Source organism: Nerophis ophidion, linkage group LG22 (genome assembly GCF_033978795.1).
Source record: "Nerophis ophidion isolate RoL-2023_Sa linkage group LG22, RoL_Noph_v1.0, whole genome shotgun sequence".
Taxonomy (NCBI): Eukaryota; Metazoa; Chordata; class Actinopteri; order Syngnathiformes; family Syngnathidae; genus Nerophis; species Nerophis ophidion.
Genome location: NC_084632.1, coordinates 3289321 through 3311736, shown reverse-complemented (window position 1 = coordinate 3311736; position 22416 = coordinate 3289321). Strand labels below are relative to the sequence as shown.

Genomic DNA, 22416 nt, shown 5'->3' with positions numbered 1-22416 from the left:
ATCCCTAAATTTCTTGCAATTGCACTTTGAGAAACGTTGTTCTTAAACTATTTGACTATTTGCTCACACAGTTGTGGACAAAGGGGTGTACCTCGCCCCATCCCTTCTTGTGAAAGACTGAGCATTTTTTGGGGAAGCTGTTTTCTACCCAATCATGGCACCCACCTGTTCCCAATTAGCCTGCACACCTGTGGGATGTTCCAAATAAGTGTTTGATGAGCATTCTTTAACTTTATTGCCACCTTTCCCAACTTCTTCGTCACGTGTTACTGGCATCTAATTCTAAAGTTAATGATTATTTGCAAAAAAAAAAAAAGTTTATCAGTTTGAACATCAAATATGTTGTCTTTGTAGCATATTCAACTGAATATGGCTTGAAAAGGATTCGCAAATCAATGTAAACGGGTTTTTTTTAGGTAAAAAAAGTTGAAATAAAACTTACTCTACAGAAACTTGAGGGTTCCTGGTATGAATCCAGCCTGTCACTGCCCTTGTGTCCTTGGGCAAGACGCTTGACTTCCACACTGGCGTATGAATGTTTGTTTGCAAGAGAGGACTGGGACTTCCCTGGATAAATAAAAGTTTCAAAAATTACACAAAGGCCCTTTTTCAAGCGTAAAAGGAAGTTTGCCGCTGTAAATATCTTGCTTACTTCACATAACTCCTGCTGTATGTCCTCTGATCTTTTAACACTTGTTGTTGGGACTGGCCTGTTGGGACAAGTGTTGCAAAACAGCCCGAGAAACCATGCAGACTTTAACGTGGAACAAGTGATTCTAAGATCTCTCAGGCGTTTATTGTATCAAAGCAGAAAAGGTGCTGTCAAAAAACAAAGTGCATGAAGGAACCATAGCAGACTGGATCAGTGGAATGTCTGAAGGCCTTTGAAAGGCTGCGGCAATAAAAGCTACAACAATGTCTGCTGCCACAAAAGGCCGGTGTTGACTTAGCAACCCCGACACTGACGTCTCGTACCGTAAACTTTAGCCCGGCTGGCATCCAAAGAGAGCGTTCCACATTGCCGCGCTCTGCTGCCTAGCAACGGGGTCGTCGCTGTAGTCCAAGATGTTAGCGTTCCACATACCCACCCCTCTCAGACCTTTGGATTGGACCGCATGGGTCTTCAGGCAAATACTTTCTGGGTCATCGTACCAAACCTGGTGAATTTGTCCTTTTGGGTCCTGAAAGATGACGACACACGGCGTTTTACTCCATAAGTCGACACAATTATTCTGTTAGATGATCAAAGCACCATTAATAATTCTATTGGACCACTAAAACATAAATTAGCAACAAATAAACCACAACAACTGAAAAATAATAGTAACAATAAATTATTTAAAAAAATGGTAAAATTCACTTTTTCTGTATTATTTTTAATTCTGTTTTTTTACCTTCAACACATATTTTACCACAATAGTGCGTGCTTTTTGTGTCAAATACAGTTTAATAAAATATAAATATATGCAAAAGTCCTCACATTTATTGGTAGAATACATCGTTGGACAATTTGGACCAATACTTTTAGTCAAATCATAATTGTGTATAAAAGTGATTTAAGTTCATAATTCTTGTGGAAAGTACTTTTTTTCATCTTTTAGTTTGCTGCTTTTATTATCTTGAGTAAAGAGGTGACTTGATTCTATAAAAAAAAAAATAAATACAAGTGATCCTCTCAATTTGATTGTTTGTACATTGATGTTACATCCATGATGTCGTTCACAACAACACAACAGATGACATGTGTTGTGTGTGTGTATGATTGTTTGTACATTGATGTTACATCCATGACGTCGTTCACAACAACACAACAGATGCCATGTGTTGTGTGTGTATGATTGTTTGTACATTGATGTTACATCCATGATGTCGTTCACAACAACACAACAGATGACATGTGTTGTGTGTGTATGATTGTTTGTACATTGATGTTACATCCATGACGTCGTTCACAACAACACAACAGATGCCATGTGTTGTGTGTGTATGATTGTTTGTACATTGATGTTACATCCATGATGTCGTTCACAACAACACAACAGATGACATGTGTTGTGTGTGTATGATTGTTTGTACATTGATGTTACATCCATGATGTCGTTCACAACAACACAACAGATGACATGTGTTGTGTGTGTGTATGATTGTTTGTACATTGATGTTACATCCATGACGTCGTTCACAACAACACAACAGATGCCATGTGTTGTGTGTGTATGATTGTTTGTACATTGATGTTACATCCATGATGTCGTTCACAACAACACAACAGATGACATGTGTTGTGTGTGTATGATTGTTTGTACATTGATGTTACATCCATGATGTCGTTCACAACAACACAACAGATGACATGTGTTGTGTGTGTATGATTGTTTGTACATTGATGTTACATCCATGATGTCGTTCACAACAACACAACAGATGCCATGTGTTGTGTGTGTATGATTGTTTGTACATTGATGTTACATCCATGACGTCGTTCACAACAACACAACAGATGCCATGTGTTGTGTGTGTATGATTGTTTGTACATTGATGTTACATCCATGATGTCGTTCACAACAACACAACAGATGACATGTGTTGTGTGTGTATGATTGTTTGTACATTGATGTTACATCCATGATGTCGTTCACAACAACACAACAGATGACATGTGTTGTGTGTGTATGATTGTTTGTACATTGATGTTACATCCATGATGTCGTTCACAACAACACAACAGATGACATGTGTTGTGTGTGTATGATTGTTTGTACATTGATGTTACATCCATGATGTCGTTCACAACAACACAACAGATGACATGTGTTGTGTGTGTGTATGATTGTTTTTAGATTGATGTTACATCCATGATGTCTTTCACAACAACACAACAGATGACGTGTGTTGTGTGTGTGTATGATTGTTTTTAGATTGATGTTACATCCATGATGTCGTTCACAACAACACAACAGATGACATGTGTTGTGTGTGTGTGATTGTTTGTACATTGATGTTACATCCATGATGTCGTTCACAACAACACAACAGATGACATGTGTTGTGTGTGTGTGATTGTTTGTACATTGATGGTACATCCATGATGTCGTTCACAACAACACAACAGATGACGTGTTGTGTGTGTGTGTGTGATTGTTTGTACATTGATGTTACATCCATGATGTCGTTCACAACAACACAACAGATGACATGTGTTGTGTGTGTATGATTGTTTGTACATTGATGTTACATCCATGATGTCGTTCACAACAACACAACAGATGACATGTGTTGTGTGTGTGTGATTGTTTGTACATTGATGTTACATCCATGATGTCGTTCACAACAACACAATAGATGACATGTGTTGTGTGTGTATGATTGTTTGTACATTGATGTTACATCCATGATGTCGTTCACAACAACACAACAGATGACATGTGTTGTGTGTGTATGATTGTTTGTACATTGATGTTACATCCATGATGTCATTCACAACAACACAACAGATGACATGTGTTGTGTGTGTATGATTGTTTGTACATTGATGTTACATCCATGACATCGTTCACAACAACACAACAGATGACATGTGTTGTGTGTGTGTGATTGTTTGTACATTGATGTTACATCCATGACATCGTTCACAACAACACAACAGATGACATGTGTTGTGTGTGTATGATTGTTTGTACATTGATGTTACATCCATGATGTCGTTCACAACAACACAACAGATGACATGTGTTGTGTGTGTGTATGATTGTTTGTACATTGATGTTACATCCATGATGTCGTTCACAACAACACAACAGATCACATGTGTTGTGTGTGTATGATTGTTTGTACATTGATGTTACATCCATGATGTCGTTCACAACAACACAACAGATGACATGTGTTGTGTGTGTATGATTGTTTGTACATTGATGTTACATCCATGATGTCGTTCACAACAACACAACAGATGCCATGTGTTGTGTGTGTATGATTGTTTGTACATTGATGTTACATCCATGACGTCGTTCACAACAACACAACAGATGCCATGTGTTGTGTGTGTATGATTGTTTGTACATTGATGTTACATCCATGATGTCGTTCACAACAACACAACAGATGACATGTGTTGTGTGTGTATGATTGTTTGTACATTGATGTTACATCCATGATGTCGTTCACAACAACACAACAGATGACATGTGTTGTGTGTGTATGATTGTTTGTACATTGATGTTACATCCATGATGTCGTTCACAACAACACAACAGATGACATGTGTTGTGTGTGTATGATTGTTTGTACATTGATGTTACATCCATGATGTCGTTCACAACAACACAACAGATGACATGTGTTGTGTGTGTGTATGATTGTTTTTAGATTGATGTTACATCCATGATGTCTTTCACAACAACACAACAGATGACGTGTGTTGTGTGTGTGTATGATTGTTTTTAGATTGATGTTACATCCATGATGTCGTTCACAACAACACAACAGATGACATGTGTTGTGTGTGTATGATTGTTTGTACATTGATGTTACATCCATGATGTCGTTCACAACAACACAACAGATGACATGTGTTGTGTGTGTGTATGATTGTTTTTAGATTGATGTTACATCCATGATGTCGTTCACAACAACACAACAGATGACGTGTTGTGTGTGTGTGTGTGATTGTTTGTACATTGATGTTACATCCATGATGTCGTTCACAACAACACAACAGATGACATGTGTTGTGTGTGTATGATTGTTTGTACATTGATGTTACATCCATGATGTCGTTCACAACAACACAACAGATGCCATGTGTTGTGTGTGTATGATTGTTTGTACATTGATGTTACATCCATGATGTCGTTCACAACAACACAACAGATGACGTGTGTTGTGTGTGTGTATGATTGTTTTTAGATTGATGTTACATCCATGATGTCGTTCACAACAACACAACAGATGACATGTGTTGTGTGTGTATGATTGTTTGTACATTGATGTTACATCCATGATGTCGTTCACAACAACACAACAGATGACATGTGTTGTGTGTGTATGATTGTTTGTACATTGATGTTACATCCATGATGTCGTTCACAACAACACAACAGATGACATGTGTTGTGTGTGTGTATGATTGTTTTTAGATTGATGTTACATCCATGATGTCGTTCACAACAACACAACAGATGACGTGTTGTGTGTGTGTGTGTGATTGTTTGTACATTGATGTTACATCCATGATGTCGTTCACAACAACACAACAGATGACATGTGTTGTGTGTGTATGATTGTTTGTACATTGATGTTACATCCATGATGTCGTTCACAACAACACAACAGATGCCATGTGTTGTGTGTGTATGATTGTTTGTACATTGATGTTACATCCATGACGTCGTTCACAACAACACAACAGATGCCATGTGTTGTGTGTGTATGATTGTTTGTACATTGATGTTACATCCATGATGTCGTTCACAACAACACAACAGATGACATGTGTTGTGTGTGTATGATTGTTTGTACATTGATGTTACATCCATGATGTCGTTCACAACAACACAACAGATGACATGTGTTGTGTGTGTGTATGATTGTTTTTAGATTGATGTTACATCCATGATGTCGTTCACAACAACACAACAGATGACGTGTTGTGTGTGTGTGTGTGATTGTTTGTACATTGATGTTACATCCATGATGTCGTTCACAACAACACAACAGATGACATGTGTTGTGTGTGTATGATTGTTTGTACATTGATGTTACATCCATGATGTCGTTCACAACAACACAACAGATGCCATGTGTTGTGTGTGTATGATTGTTTGTACATTGATGTTACATCCATGACGTCGTTCACAACAACACAACAGATGCCATGTGTTGTGTGTGTATGATTGTTTGTACATTGATGTTACATCCATGATGTCGTTCACAACAACACAACAGATGACATGTGTTGTGTGTGTATGATTGTTTGTACATTGATGTTACATCCATGATGTCGTTCACAACAACACAACAGATGACATGTGTTGTGTGTGTATGATTGTTTGTACATTGATGTTACATCCATGATGTCGTTCACAACAACACAACAGATGACATGTGTTGTGTGTGTATGATTGTTTGTACATTGATGTTACATCCATGATGTCGTTCACAACAACACAACAGATGACATGTGTTGTGTGTGTGTATGATTGTTTTTAGATTGATGTTACATCCATGATGTCTTTCACAACAACACAACAGATGACGTGTGTTGTGTGTGTGTATGATTGTTTTTAGATTGATGTTACATCCATGATGTCGTTCACAACAACACAACAGATGACATGTGTTGTGTGTGTGTGATTGTTTGTACATTGATGTTACATCCATGATGTCGTTCACAACAACACAACAGATGACATGTGTTGTGTGTGTGTGATTGTTTGTACATTGATGGTACATCCATGATGTCGTTCACAACAACACAACAGATGACGTGTTGTGTGTGTGTGTGTGATTGTTTGTACATTGATGTTACATCCATGATGTCGTTCACAACAACACAACAGATGACATGTGTTGTGTGTGTATGATTGTTTGTACATTGATGTTACATCCATGATGTCGTTCACAACAACACAACAGATGACATGTGTTGTGTGTGTATGATTGTTTGTACATTGATGTTACATCCATGATGTCGTTCACAACAACACAATAGATGACATGTGTTGTGTGTGTATGATTGTTTGTACATTGATGTTACATCCATGATGTCGTTCACAACAACACAATAGATGACATGTGTTGTGTGTGTATGATTGTTTGTACATTGATGTTACATCCATGATGTCATTCACAACAACACAACAGATGACATGTGTTGTGTGTGTATGATTGTTTGTACATTGATGTTACATCCATGACATCGTTCACAACAACACAACAGATGACATGTGTTGTGTGTGTGTGATTGTTTGTACATTGATGTTACATCCATGACATCGTTCACAACAACACAACAGATGACATGTGTTGTGTGTGTATGATTGTTTGTACATTGATGTTACATCCATGATGTCGTTCACAACAACACAACAGATCACATGTGTTGTGTGTGTATGATTGTTTGTACATTGATGTTACATCCATGATGTCGTTCACAACAACACAACAGATGACATGTGTTGTGTGTGTATGATTGTTTGTACATTGATGTTACATCCATGATGTCGTTCACAACAACACAACAGATGACGTGTTGTGTGTGTATGATTGTTTGTACATTGATGTTACATCCATGATGTCGTTCACAACAACACAACAGATGACATGTGTTGTGTGTGATTGTTTGTACATTGATGTTACATCCATGATGTCGTTCACAACAACACAACAGATGACATGTGTTGTGTGTGTGTGATTGTTTGTACATTGATGTTACATCCATGATGTCGTTCACAACAACACAATAGATGACATGTGTTGTGTGTGTATGATTGTTTGTACATTGATGTTACATCCATGATGTCGTTCACAACAACACAACAGATGACATGTGTTGTGTGTGTATGATTGTTTGTACATTGATGTTACATCCATGACATCGTTCACAACAACACAACAGATGACATGTGTTGTGTGTGTGTGATTGTTTGTACATTGATGTTACATCCATGACATCGTTCACAACAACACAACAGATCACATGTGTTGTGTGTGTGTGTATGATTGTTTGTACATTGATGTTACATCCATGATGTCGTTCACAACAACACAACAGATCACATGTGTTGTGTGTGTGTGATTGTTTGTACATTGATGTTACATCCATGATGTCGTTCACAACAACACAACAGATGACATGTGTTGTGTGTGTATGATTGTTTGTACATTGATGTTACATCCATGACATCGTTCACAACAACACAACAGATGACATGTGTTGTGTGTGTGTGATTGTTTGTACATTGATGTTACATCCATGACATCGTTCACAACAACACAACAGATGACATGTGTTGTGTGTGTATGATTGTTTGTACATTGATGTTACATCCATGATGTCGTTCACAACAACACAACAGATCACATGTGTTGTGTGTGTATGATTGTTTGTACATTGATGTTACATCCATGATGTCGTTCACAACAACACAACAGATGACATGTGTTGTGTGTGTATGATTGTTTGTACATTGATGTTACATCCATGATGTCGTTCACAACAACACAACAGATGCCATGTGTTGTGTGTGTATGATTGTTTGTACATTGATGTTACATCCATGACGTCGTTCACAACAACACAACAGATGCCATGTGTTGTGTGTGTATGATTGTTTGTACATTGATGTTACATCCATGATGTCGTTCACAACAACACAACAGATGACATGTGTTGTGTGTGTATGATTGTTTGTACATTGATGTTACATCCATGATGTCGTTCACAACAACACAACAGATGACATGTGTTGTGTGTGTATGATTGTTTGTACATTGATGTTACATCCATGATGTCGTTCACAACAACACAACAGATGACATGTGTTGTGTGTGTATGATTGTTTGTACATTGATGTTACATCCATGATGTCGTTCACAACAACACAACAGATGACATGTGTTGTGTGTGTGTATGATTGTTTTTAGATTGATGTTACATCCATGATGTCTTTCACAACAACACAACAGATGACGTGTGTTGTGTGTGTGTATGATTGTTTTTAGATTGATGTTACATCCATGATGTCGTTCACAACAACACAACAGATGACATGTGTTGTGTGTGTATGATTGTTTGTACATTGATGTTACATCCATGATGTCGTTCACAACAACACAACAGATGACATGTGTTGTGTGTGTGTATGATTGTTTTTAGATTGATGTTACATCCATGATGTCGTTCACAACAACACAACAGATGACGTGTTGTGTGTGTGTGTGTGATTGTTTGTACATTGATGTTACATCCATGATGTCGTTCACAACAACACAACAGATGACATGTGTTGTGTGTGTATGATTGTTTGTACATTGATGTTACATCCATGATGTCGTTCACAACAACACAACAGATGCCATGTGTTGTGTGTGTATGATTGTTTGTACATTGATGTTACATCCATGATGTCGTTCACAACAACACAACAGATGACGTGTGTTGTGTGTGTGTATGATTGTTTTTAGATTGATGTTACATCCATGATGTCGTTCACAACAACACAACAGATGACATGTGTTGTGTGTGTATGATTGTTTGTACATTGATGTTACATCCATGATGTCGTTCACAACAACACAACAGATGACATGTGTTGTGTGTGTATGATTGTTTGTACATTGATGTTACATCCATGATGTCGTTCACAACAACACAACAGATGACATGTGTTGTGTGTGTGTATGATTGTTTTTAGATTGATGTTACATCCATGATGTCGTTCACAACAACACAACAGATGACGTGTTGTGTGTGTGTGTGTGATTGTTTGTACATTGATGTTACATCCATGATGTCGTTCACAACAACACAACAGATGACATGTGTTGTGTGTGTATGATTGTTTGTACATTGATGTTACATCCATGATGTCGTTCACAACAACACAACAGATGCCATGTGTTGTGTGTGTATGATTGTTTGTACATTGATGTTACATCCATGACGTCGTTCACAACAACACAACAGATGCCATGTGTTGTGTGTGTATGATTGTTTGTACATTGATGTTACATCCATGATGTCGTTCACAACAACACAACAGATGACATGTGTTGTGTGTGTATGATTGTTTGTACATTGATGTTACATCCATGATGTCGTTCACAACAACACAACAGATGACATGTGTTGTGTGTGTATGATTGTTTGTACATTGATGTTACATCCATGATGTCGTTCACAACAACACAACAGATGACATGTGTTGTGTGTGTATGATTGTTTGTACATTGATGTTACATCCATGATGTCGTTCACAACAACACAACAGATGACATGTGTTGTGTGTGTGTATGATTGTTTTTAGATTGATGTTACATCCATGATGTCTTTCACAACAACACAACAGATGACGTGTGTTGTGTGTGTGTATGATTGTTTTTAGATTGATGTTACATCCATGATGTCGTTCACAACAACACAACAGATGACATGTGTTGTGTGTGTGTGATTGTTTGTACATTGATGTTACATCCATGATGTCGTTCACAACAACACAACAGATGACATGTGTTGTGTGTGTGTGATTGTTTGTACATTGATGGTACATCCATGATGTCGTTCACAACAACACAACAGATGACGTGTTGTGTGTGTGTGTGTGATTGTTTGTACATTGATGTTACATCCATGATGTCGTTCACAACAACACAACAGATGACATGTGTTGTGTGTGTATGATTGTTTGTACATTGATGTTACATCCATGATGTCGTTCACAACAACACAACAGATGACATGTGTTGTGTGTGTGTGATTGTTTTTACATTGATGTTACATCCATGATGTCGTTCACAACAACACAATAGATGACATGTGTTGTGTGTGTATGATTGTTTGTACATTGATGTTACACCCATGATGTCGTTCACAACAACACAATAGATGACATGTGTTGTGTGTGTATGATTGTTTGTACATTGATGTTACATCCATGATGTCATTCACAACAACACAACAGATGACATGTGTTGTGTGTGTATGATTGTTTGTACATTGATGTTACATCCATGACATCGTTCACAACAACACAACAGATGACATGTGTTGTGTGTGTGTGATTGTTTGTACATTGATGTTACATCCATGACATCGTTCACAACAACACAACAGATGACATGTGTTGTGTGTGTATGATTGTTTGTACATTGATGTTACATCCATGATGTCGTTCACAACAACACAACAGATCACATGTGTTGTGTGTGTATGATTGTTTGTACATTGATGTTACATCCATGATGTCGTTCACAACAACACAACAGATGACATGTGTTGTGTGTGTATGATTGTTTGTACATTGATGTTACATCCATGATGTCGTTCACAACAACACAACAGATGACGTGTTGTGTGTGTATGATTGTTTGTACATTGATGTTACATCCATGATGTCGTTCACAACAACACAACAGATGACATGTGTTGTGTGTGATTGTTTGTACATTGATGTTACATCCATGATGTCGTTCACAACAACACAACAGATGACATGTGTTGTGTGTGTGTGATTGTTTGTACATTGATGGTACATCCATGATGTCGTTCACAACAACACAACAGATGACATGTGTTGTGTGTGTGTGATTGTTTGTACATTGATGTTACATCCATGATGTCGTTCACAACAACACAACAGATGACATGTGTTGTGTGTGTGTGATTGTTTGTACATTGATGTTACATCCATGATGTCGTTCACAACAACACAACAGATGACATGTGTTGTGTGTGATTGTTTGTACATTGATGTTACATCCATGATGTCGTTCACAACAACACAACAGATGACATGTGTTGTGTGTGTATGATTGTTTGTACATTGATGTTACATCCATGATGTCGTTCACAACAACACAACAGATGACATGTGTTGTGTGCGTGTGATTGTTTGTACATTGATGTTACATCCATGATGTCGTTCACAACAACACAATAGATGACATGTGTTGTGTGTGTATGATTGTTTGTACATTGATGTTACATCCATGATGTCGTTCACAACAACACAACAGATGACATGTGTTGTGTGTGTGTGATTGTTTGTACATTGATGTTACATCCATGATGTCGTTCACAACAACACAATAGATGACATGTGTTGTGTGTGTATGATTGTTTGTACATTGATGTTACATCCATGATGTCGTTCACAACAACACAACAGATGACATGTGTTGTGTGTGTATGATTGTTTGTACATTGATGTTACATCCATGACATCGTTCACAACAACACAACAGATGACATGTGTTGTGTGTGTGTGATTGTTTGTACATTGATGTTACATCCATGACATCGTTCACAACAACACAACAGATCACATGTGTTGTGTGTGTGTGTATGATTGTTTGTACATTGATGTTACATCCATGATGTCGTTCACAACAACACAACAGATCACATGTGTTGTGTGTGTGTGATTGTTTGTACATTGATGTTACATCCATGATGTCGTTCACAACAACACAACAGATGACATGTGTTGTGTGTGTATGATTGTTTGTACATTGATGTTACATCCATGATGTCGTTCAGAACAACACAACAGATGACGTGTTGTGTGTGTATGATTGTTTGTACATTGATGTTACATCCATGATGTCGTTCACAACAACACAACAGATGACGTGTTGTGTGTGTATGATTGTTTGTACATTGATGTTACATCCATGATGTCGTTCACAACAACACAACAGATGACATGTGTTGTGTGTGTATGATTGTTTGTACATTGATGTTACATCCATGATGTCGTTCACAACAACACAACAGATGACATGTGTTGTGTGTGTATGATTGTTTGTACATTGATGTTACATCCATGATGTCGTCCACAACAACACAACAGATGACATGTGTTGTGTGTGTATGATTGTTTGTACATTGATGTTACATCCATGATGTCGTTCACAACAACACAACAGATGACATGTGTTGTGTGTGTATGATTGTTTGTACATTGATGTTACATCCATGATGTCGTTCACAACAACACAACAGATGACATGTGTTGTGTGTGTATGATTGTTTGTACATTGATGTTACATCCATGATGTCGTTCACAACAACACAACAGATGACATGTGTTGTGTGTGTATGATTGTTTGTACATTGATGTTACATCCATGATGTCGTCCACAACAACACAACAGATGACATGTGTTGTGTGTGTGTATGATTGTTCTTGCTAGCTTTATTCTGTGGTCGTCTCCACATTGTTTAGTTCAGGACATGTTTTGAGGATGAATAGACTATTGAACAAATTATTTCCCAAATGTTCCTTTCTCCTCACAATGACAACATTTATGTCAGTTTCCCTGATATTCTGCCTTTAACAGCGGATTACATTACCAATCTGTCTGTGGTTGCATTAAAACGTAAATCATGTGCCTTACTTTATTTTTCATTGAGTGTAGTTTTGAGTAGTATTTTTCATGACATGGTCACTACTGCCTAGTTTCTCTTGCTATATTCTTATTTTACGGTTATATTTTTATTCTCATTGTAATATTTTTCTATTTTGTTTCCATTTATACCCCCATTATTTACTTTTTAAATTTGATCTCAATTTTGTACACTGCTGCTGGAATTTAAATTTTCTCGAGGGAACTCTCCTAAAGGAATCAAAGTACTATCTATCAATTATTCTAGTGATTACTGATGAGGCCTACTAGCGCTGTGTCAAATAAAAAGTAGTAAACATCTCAACCTTGTAGTCGGTGTGCTCTTTTTGTCACTCATTCAAATTTACCGTGACAAGCTCAGGAATCTGGATGTACGTTGCTCGACCCATTTATCGCCCCCCCCCCAATATTTTCATAATTGTGAGAAGCATTAATTGTTCAGCCCTAATTATCAGCCAACTCCTACTGTAGCAGACATTTTAAAGTACACCAAGATGCTGTAGTCCAGTATTCCCGCACTACCAATCTCTTCCACACCTGTCCAGGACTGGTTCAATGACAAAGACCCACCTTGTAATTGAAGTATGGGGCCTGCTGCTTGTCGTCCCACAGCCGACCGGACAACGAGCTGCTCATCTGCTTGTTTATCCACTTGTACGTTTTCTGCTTGCCGGCTGCGTCGCTGCATGGGGCGCCACGGAACGGCACCTCTGCCACGTAGCAAACGCCATCCTGGGACAGAAGACGACGGTAAGTTTGCACTGTGTATGCTGGCATCTCTTGCCTCAACAGATGCTCACAGTAGGTGCTAAATGGTCCAGCAGGATGGTTCCCAAATGTGACCGCTTTTCATTTGGATTCGATCCCAATAATACATCAATGTTGATAATGCTCATAGTGAGCATGCTATGGAGACTTCTATTAGACATGTATGTATGTATGTATGTCCATCCACTTTCTACCACTTATTCCCTTTGGGGTAGCAGGGGGCGCTGGCGCCTATCTCAGCTACAATCAGGCGGGGAAGGCGGTGTACACTCTGGACAAGTCGCCACCTCATCGCAGGTCCAACACATATAGACAGACAACATTCACACACTAGGGACCATTTAGTGTTGCCAATCAACCTATCCCCAGGTGCATGTCTTTGGAAGTGGGAGGGGCCTATCCCCAGGTGCATGTCTATGGAGGTGGGAGGAAGCCGGAGTACCCGGAGGGAACCCACGCAGTCACGGGGAGAACATGCAAACTCCACACAGAAAGATCCAGAGCCCAGGATTGAACCCAGGACTACTGGACCTTCGATTTGTGAGGCAGGCGCACTAACCCCCCTGCCACCGTGAAGCCCTATGTATGTACGTATGTACGTATGTATGTATATTAATGATACAACGTAGTGAAATGTATACTACTTGCAGACGACACTGATATATTCTACAGTAGTCATGAGCTCATTAATACAGTAAACAGGGAAGGGAACAGATTAAGAAAATGGATGGACACAAATAATTGATCCTTGAATTATGGCCGTTTATTAAAATCCTGATATTTTGTACCATGTCAAGATACACGACATATATCGCGATATTTTGCCCAAGCCTTGAATGAACACTTGATGCATATAATCACAGAATTTTGATGATTCTATGTGTCTACATTCAAACATTCTTCTTCATACTGCATTAATATATGCTCATTTTATAACTTTCATGCAGAGAGGGAAACTACAACTAAGTTGATTAACCAAAAGTGTATTTATTAAACAGTTATTTTATATATATATATATATATATATATATATATATATATATATATATATATATATATATATATATATATATATATATAATGTGTATATATATATTATGTGTATATGTACTTGTGTATGTACATGTGTGTATATGTATGTATGTATGTATATAAAGGGAATAAGCGGTAGAAAATGGATGGATGGGAACGTATACATAACGTATATATCTGTGACTAATATATGGAAATTATTTTTTATTTTATCTAGTGGGAATGGCTTATTTACCTGTGCACTCTGTAGTCCGGAAAATACCGTATTATTTAAGCCTTTAAAAAAAAAAATAGTTTCTAATTTCTCAGGTATTTTGAGTTGACTCCTATATTGTTCTAGTTCTTCCCTGATACATCGCTGTAACACTACGCAGCCGTCATCTGACTGAGTTCACAGACTATAATAAAATGATATCAATGTTTCACGTGACCGAAGGTCCTACCTGGGTAAAGTTGATGCAAGGGTAGTCGTAGCCATACCATGGTACGCCCATCAACAACTTCTTTGGATCCACGCTGATCTTCAAATACTGATCGTAGCCTGCAGACAAAAGCAGGATGAGTAGCCAAGAGTGAAGAGACACACGTGGGACAACAACCTCCAAGCGTTTGAGTGACGGGGGAGTTGGCCATGGCGATGCAGTCCCCCAGGATCTGACTCTGCTCGTCGTAGGACATGACGAAGAGCAGGTCACAGGAGTCGGCGATGGCGACGTAGTCGTAGCAGCGCTTGTCCACACATTGGGGCGACCAGGCAACATCGAAGGACACCTACGGATTTAAGTCGGGTGAGAAGGTGTACAAATGAAATATTTCTTCTCACAGGGTGGAGGACAGAGTAACAGGGTGGAGGACAGAGTAAAACAACTTGGACTGAGCCTAGTCTATAAAATCCGCTACACCTCCTTGATCCCGAAGTACATGTCAAATTACTTCCTTAACGTAAATGACCGCCATAACCACAACACCAGGGGGAGCTCCACAAACCACGTTAAACCCAGATTCCCATCTAACAAAGGTCTTAACTCATTCTCTTTCTATGCCACATCAATGTGGAATGCACTCCCAACAGGTATAAAAGTAAGTGCATCTCTATATTCCTTCAAAAGCGCTCTTAAACAACACCTCCAGGCAACTTCAACACTTTACTAATACCCTCCTCCATTCACATCCCATCTCCCCGGATTATAAACAACTGAAATGTACTTCTAATGTATATACTTGTTCTTATGCTATGTGAACTCACTATGTTCTCTGCTGGCTGTACATATCCTACTAAATAAGACCTACACTGTTTCAATGTCCACATTTCTCTGTTGATGACTGAAGTACTGATATCAACCAAAGCTCCTCATCCCACCCCCCGGATTGTAAATAATGTAAATAATTCAATGTACATACTATGATGATTAACTTGTGTGATGACTGTATTATGTTGATAGTATATATTTGTACCATGAATTGATTAACGTGGACCCCGACTTAAACAAGTTGAAAAACTTATTGGGGTGTTACCATTTAGTGGTCAATTGTACGGAATATGTACTGAACTGTGCAATCTACTAATAAAAGTATCAATCAATCAATCAAAACAGGTCACCTGAGAACCAGGTATCTGCTTGTGGAAAGCCTCTGTGGTCTCTTTGACCAGGTCTGTGAGCGCAGAGTACTCGGGCGAGCCTTCTTCCACGGCTTGCTCGATGTCCAGGTTGATGCCATCCATAAACTGACGTCTGGCCAAGTCCACCATCTCCGTGATCCAAGCGGTCCTGTTGCTTTGGTCCACAATGGAGGCCAGGTGAACGTCGCCTGGTTGGAGAAGAAGAAACGTAAAAAAAACAAAACGTCATGGCGTTGCGAGAGGAAGGAAGCACCTTTGAGGACCACGCGCGCTCCTTTAGAATGGGCGTGGCACATGAGCTCGCCGTCGTATTTGCCGAATGTCGCCACGGTCGTCACCACGCTCCAGTCGTACCACTTCCACGTCTTGCCGCCCACGTCGAACACAAACACCTGAGAGCACACGCATGTCTTTATTAACAAGTCTCATATTTCACCAAGCATGTTGTCATCATCTGTTCCGTCTTACAGTACTATGCACTGAATGTTAGTCAAACTCTCTAAATACCTGCCAACACATGATTTATTTCATCTACTCCAATAAAAATATTGGCTGAAATTCCTATGAGATATTGTTTATTCAAATAAAATGGACACCCGTATGTTACTTTTGCCTGTTCAGTTAATCAAATACAATAACACAGCATGAGTCAAAAGTTTGACATTTTTAAATATCTAAAAATATGCATCGTGTAAAATAAAATATGAATATATTTAATACAAACAAAATATAACAAAATTTTTCGACATTTTAAAATATCTGGCAACACAAATTACTTTAAATTTCTTTCTATAGTACTGTCTTTTGACATATACTGTAATAAAGATATTAGCTGAAACTCTTATGAGGTGTTTATCCGAACAACTTTAAAATAAACAACAACACTGTGTTACTTTGGGTCAGTTCAAAAACGAAAATGTCTAAAGTTGTATATTTTTTAATATCTAACAAAATAATTATAAAGTATATAGTCACATACTGTATATAATACATCATATACATCCATCCACTTTCTACCATTTATCTCTATATTAAATATTTTTGACATTTTTAAATAGCTGAAAACAAAAATTTAATTTTAAGAGTACTCCATCCATTTTATATATATCCATCCATTTTCTACCGCTTATTCCCTTTTGTGGTCGCGGGGGGCGCTGGCGCCTATCTCAGCTACGAGTACTGTCCTGTCATTTATATTGTAATAAAAGTATTAGCTGAAACTATTATGAGGTATTGTTTATCCAAACAACTTTGAAAAAAATAAACAACACTCACTGCCCTGTGTATGTTACTTTTGGTCAGTTCAAAAACGAAAAGTAAGATTTAATATTTTTAAATTATCTAAAAAAAAAGTTATAAAGTATATATTTACAGTATATACATCATATCAATCCATCCATTTTCTACCGCTTATCCCTAGATTTGACATTTTTTACATTTTTAAGTTTACAACATGAATATGTGACATAAAAGTTGAAAACATGAATATTAATCAGACATAAAAGTACTAACGTGACATAAAGTTGAAAATATGAATACTAATTTGACATAAAACCACTAACGTGACATAAAAGTTGAACACATGAATATTAATCTGACATAAAAATTGAAGGCATGAATATTAATCTGACATAAAAGTTGAACACATGAATATTAATCAGACATAAAAGTTGAACACATGAATATTAATCCGACAAAAGTTGAACACATTAATATTAATGTGACATAAAAGTTTAACACATGAATATTAATCTGACGTAAAAGTTGAAGACATGAATATTAATCAGACATAAATCTACTAATGTGACAAACAAGTTGAACACATGAATATTAATCAGACATAAAAGTTGGACAAATGAATATTAATCTGACATAAAAGATGAACACATGAATATTAGTCAGACATAAAAGTACTAACGTGACATCAAAATTGAAAACATGAATACTAATCTGACATAAAAGTACTAATGTAACATAAAAGTTGTACACATGAATATTAATCAGACAAAAAAAAAGTTGAATACATGAATATTAATCAGACATAGAAGTTGAACACATGAATATTAATCAGACATAAAAGTTGAACACATGAATATTAATCAGACATAAAAGTTGAACACAAGAATATTAATCAGAAATAAAAGTACTAATGTGACATAAAAGTTGTACACATGAATATTAATCAAACAAAAAAATTTAATACATGAATATTAATCAGACATAGACGTTGAATACATGAATATTAATCAGACATAGGCGTTGAACACATGAATATTAATCAGACATAAAAGTTGAACACAGGAATATTAATCAGAAATAAAAGTACTAACGTGACATAAAAACACATGAATATTAATCAGACATAAAAGTTGAACACATGAATATTAATCAGACATAAAAGTTGAACACAGGAATATTAATCAGAAATAAAAGTACTAATGTGACATAAAAGTTGTACACATGAATATTAATCAAACAAAAAAATTTGAATACATGAATATTAATCTGACATAGACGTTGAATACATGAATATTAATCAGACATAGACGTTGAACACATGAATATTAATCAGACATAAAAGTTGAACACAGGAATATTAATCAGAAATAAAAGTACTAACGTGACATAAAATCACATGCATATTAATCAGACATAAAAATTGACCACATGAATATTAATGCAACAAAAGTTGTACACATGAATATTAATCAGACATAAAAGTTGAACACATGAATATTAATCTTACATGAAAGTTGAACACATGAATATCAATGTAACATAAAAGTTGAATACATGAATGTTAATGTGATATAAAAATTGTAAACATGAATTTTAATCCGACATATTAATGTATAGGCGCCAGCGCCCCCCGTGACCCCGAAAGGGAATAAGCGGTAGAAAATGGATGGATGGATATTAATGTGACATAAAAGGTGAATACATGATCAATGCGACATAAAAGGTCAGCACATGCATATCAATGCGACATAAAAGGTGAACACATGAATATTAATGAGACATAAAAAGGTGAAAACATGATTTATGTGAAATAGAGGTGAATATGTGAATATTAATGAGACATAAAAGGTGAACATGTGAATATTAATGTGACATAAAAGGAGAACACGTGAATATTAATGAGACAAAACCAGTGACCACATGAATATTAATGTAAAATAAAGGTGCGCACATGAATATTAATGTGAAATAAAGGTGACCACATGAATATTAATGAGACATAAAAGGTGAACACAAATATTGTGAAATAAAGGTGAACACATGAATATTAATGACACATAAAAGGTGAACACATGATTAATGTAACATAATTGGTGAACACAAATATTGATACATAAGAGGTGAAAACATGAATATTATTGAGACATAAAAAAGGTGAACACATTAATATTAATGTGAAATAAAGATGAACACATGAAAATGGTGACATAAAAGGTGAACACATGAATATTATTGTGACATAAAAGGGGAACACATGAATATTATTGTGACATAAAAGGGGAACACATGAATATTATTGTGACATAAAAGGGGAACACATGAATATTAACGTGACATAAAAGTGTGCAACAACTAGCTAGTATGCTAATCGAGGATGCTAACAGGAAATGAAAACATCAAAGCGTGTCTGAGTCACTAAAGTTTACCTCAAAGTCTTTCTCGTCTTGTATCTGCTGGCATAACTCGGGTCTCTCACAAGGACAGACGTCAGCCCAGCTCAGCATGATTATCGACGACAGAAACATTAACAGAGGAGACATTTTTAGTCAGACTTGTCGCCCGCACAACTTTAGAGCTAACAGGTTAATAAGCTAATTCTTAACTAAGGATACCGACGAGGGACAAACCGGAAATAAATGTCCTAAACATCCATCAATTTTCTACCTAAACATGTAAAAGATTATTAAAATACTATTTTAATCATTTTTTTAAAACCCCAAGCAGTCTCTTATATTCACATGGTTACTTTTGGTACTTATTATCACGCCTTTTCACGATGGTACAGCACGGCAAGCTGGCGGTATTGAGATAGTTTCCGGTCTGGAACGTCAGAACGGAAGTAGTTTTAGGTGTTTTATTTTCCTAGAATTACAAAATATTATGTGCAAAAAAAAAAAAAAAGCAAAAACGTGCAATCTTACATAACCATAGTCACGCGACCATAAATTATAACACAAATAGTTTAGTAATCATCATCACCATTTAACATGGAATATTAGAAATGTAAAAAAAAATAATAATAATAAATTGTGCTGGCATTTAACACAAGCTGAACTGTAAATATTTATCTTTCTATCCATTTTTAAATGAGTTTTATAGACTGCTTTGTATTTCTTGTCATTTTCAATCTTTGAAATTTAGTTTTTTTCACAAAATGTTTATCCATTTTAACTGTGCTTTTGTATATTTTATACACAAACCCCGTTTCCATATGAGTTGGGAAATTGTTTTTTAGATGCAAATATAAACGGAATACAATAATTTGCAAATAATTTTCAAGCCATATTCAGTTGAATATGCTACAAAGACAACATATTTGATGTTCAAACTCATAAACGTTTTTTTTTTGTCCAAATCATTACCTGTAGAATTTGATGCCAGCAACACGTGACAAAGAAGTTGGGAAAGGTGGCAATAAATACTGATAAAGTTGAGGAATGCTCATCAAACACTTATTTGGAACATCCCACAGGTGTGCAGGCTAATTGGGAACAGGTGGGTGCCATGATTGGCTATAAAAGCAGCTTCCCAAAAAATGCTCAGTCTTTCACAAGAAAGGATGGGGCGAGGTACACCCCTTTGTCCACAACTGCGTGAGCAAATAGTCAAACAGTTTAAGAACAACATTTCTCAAAGTGCAATTGCAAGAAATGTATGGATTTCAACATCTACGCTCCATAATATCATCAAAAGGTTCAGAGAATCTGGAGAAATCACTCCACGTAAGCGGCATGGCCGGAAACCAACATTGAATGACTGTGACCTTCGATCCCTCAGGCGGCACTGTATCAAAAACCGACATCAATCTCAAAAGGATATCACCACATGGGCTCAGGAACACTTCAGAAAACCACTGTCACTAAATACAGTTGGTCGCTACATCAGTAAGTGCAAGTTAAAGCTCTACTATGCAAAGCGAAAGCCATTTATCAACAACATCCAGAAATGCCGCCAGCTTCTCCGGTCCCGAGATCATCTAAGATGGACTCATGCAAAGTGGAAAAGTGTTCTGTGGTCTGAAAAGTCCACATTTCAAATTGTTTTTGTAAATATTCGACATCGTGTTATCCGGACCAAAGGGGAAGCGAACCATCCAGACTGTTATCGACACAAAGTTCAAAATCCAGCATGTGTGATGGTATGGGGGTGCATTAGTGCCCAAGGCATGGGTAACTTACACATCTGTGAAGGCACCATTAATACTGAAAGGTACATACAGGTTTTGGAACAACATATGCTGCCATCTAAGCGCCGTCTTTTTCATGGACGCCCCTGCTTATTTCACCAAGCCACATTCAGCACGTGTTACAACAGCGTGGCATAATGAGCCACACATTTTTGATGGGAGACAGGTCTGGACTGCAGGCGGGCGAGGAAAGTGCCCGCACTCTTTTTTTTTTTACGAAGCCACGCTGTTGTAACACGTGATGAATGTAGCTTGGCATTGTTTTGCTGAAATAAGCAGGGGCGTCCATGAAATCAATGTTCAATTACATTTATTTTTTTTATTGTAAAGAACAATAAATACATTTTAATTCAATTCTTCATTTTAGCTTGTTTTTTCGACAACGAATATTTGTGAAATGTTTCTTCAAACTTATGATTACAATTCCCCAAAAAATATTCTG

General features: G+C 36.9%; 1 protein-coding gene across 1 annotated transcript; it reads right to left on the bottom strand.

Moving 5' to 3' along the window:
• Window positions 1–774: 774 nt before the first annotated feature.
• Window positions 775–20594, bottom strand: LOC133540428 (di-N-acetylchitobiase-like). Its single transcript, XM_061883025.1, has 7 exons — window positions 20215–20594; window positions 16803–16941; window positions 16529–16737; window positions 15528–15699; window positions 15372–15469; window positions 13699–13860; window positions 775–1181 (listed from the first exon to the last, which is right to left on the bottom strand). Exons 1-7 carry the CDS (start codon window positions 20326–20328, stop codon window positions 984–986), a joined length of 1092 nt encoding a protein of 363 aa, XP_061739009.1. The 5' UTR covers window positions 20329–20594; the 3' UTR covers window positions 775–983.
• Window positions 20595–22416: the final 1822 nt, after the last annotated feature.

Excerpts from the sequence above, each read along its gene's own strand:
- LOC133540428 (XM_061883025.1), bottom strand. The coding sequence starts at position 20,328 with ATGTCTCCTCTGTTAATGTTTCTGTCGTCGATAATCATGCTGAGCTGG. Across the intron at positions 16,738-16,802 it reads AGCGCGCGTGGTCCTCAAAG|GCGACGTTCACCTGGCCTCC; the intron begins GTGCTTCCTTCC and ends TTCTCCAACCAG. Across the intron at positions 1,182-13,698 it reads CCCCATACTTCAATTACAAG|GACCCAAAAGGACAAATTCA; the intron begins GTGGGTCTTTGT and ends GTCATCTTTCAG.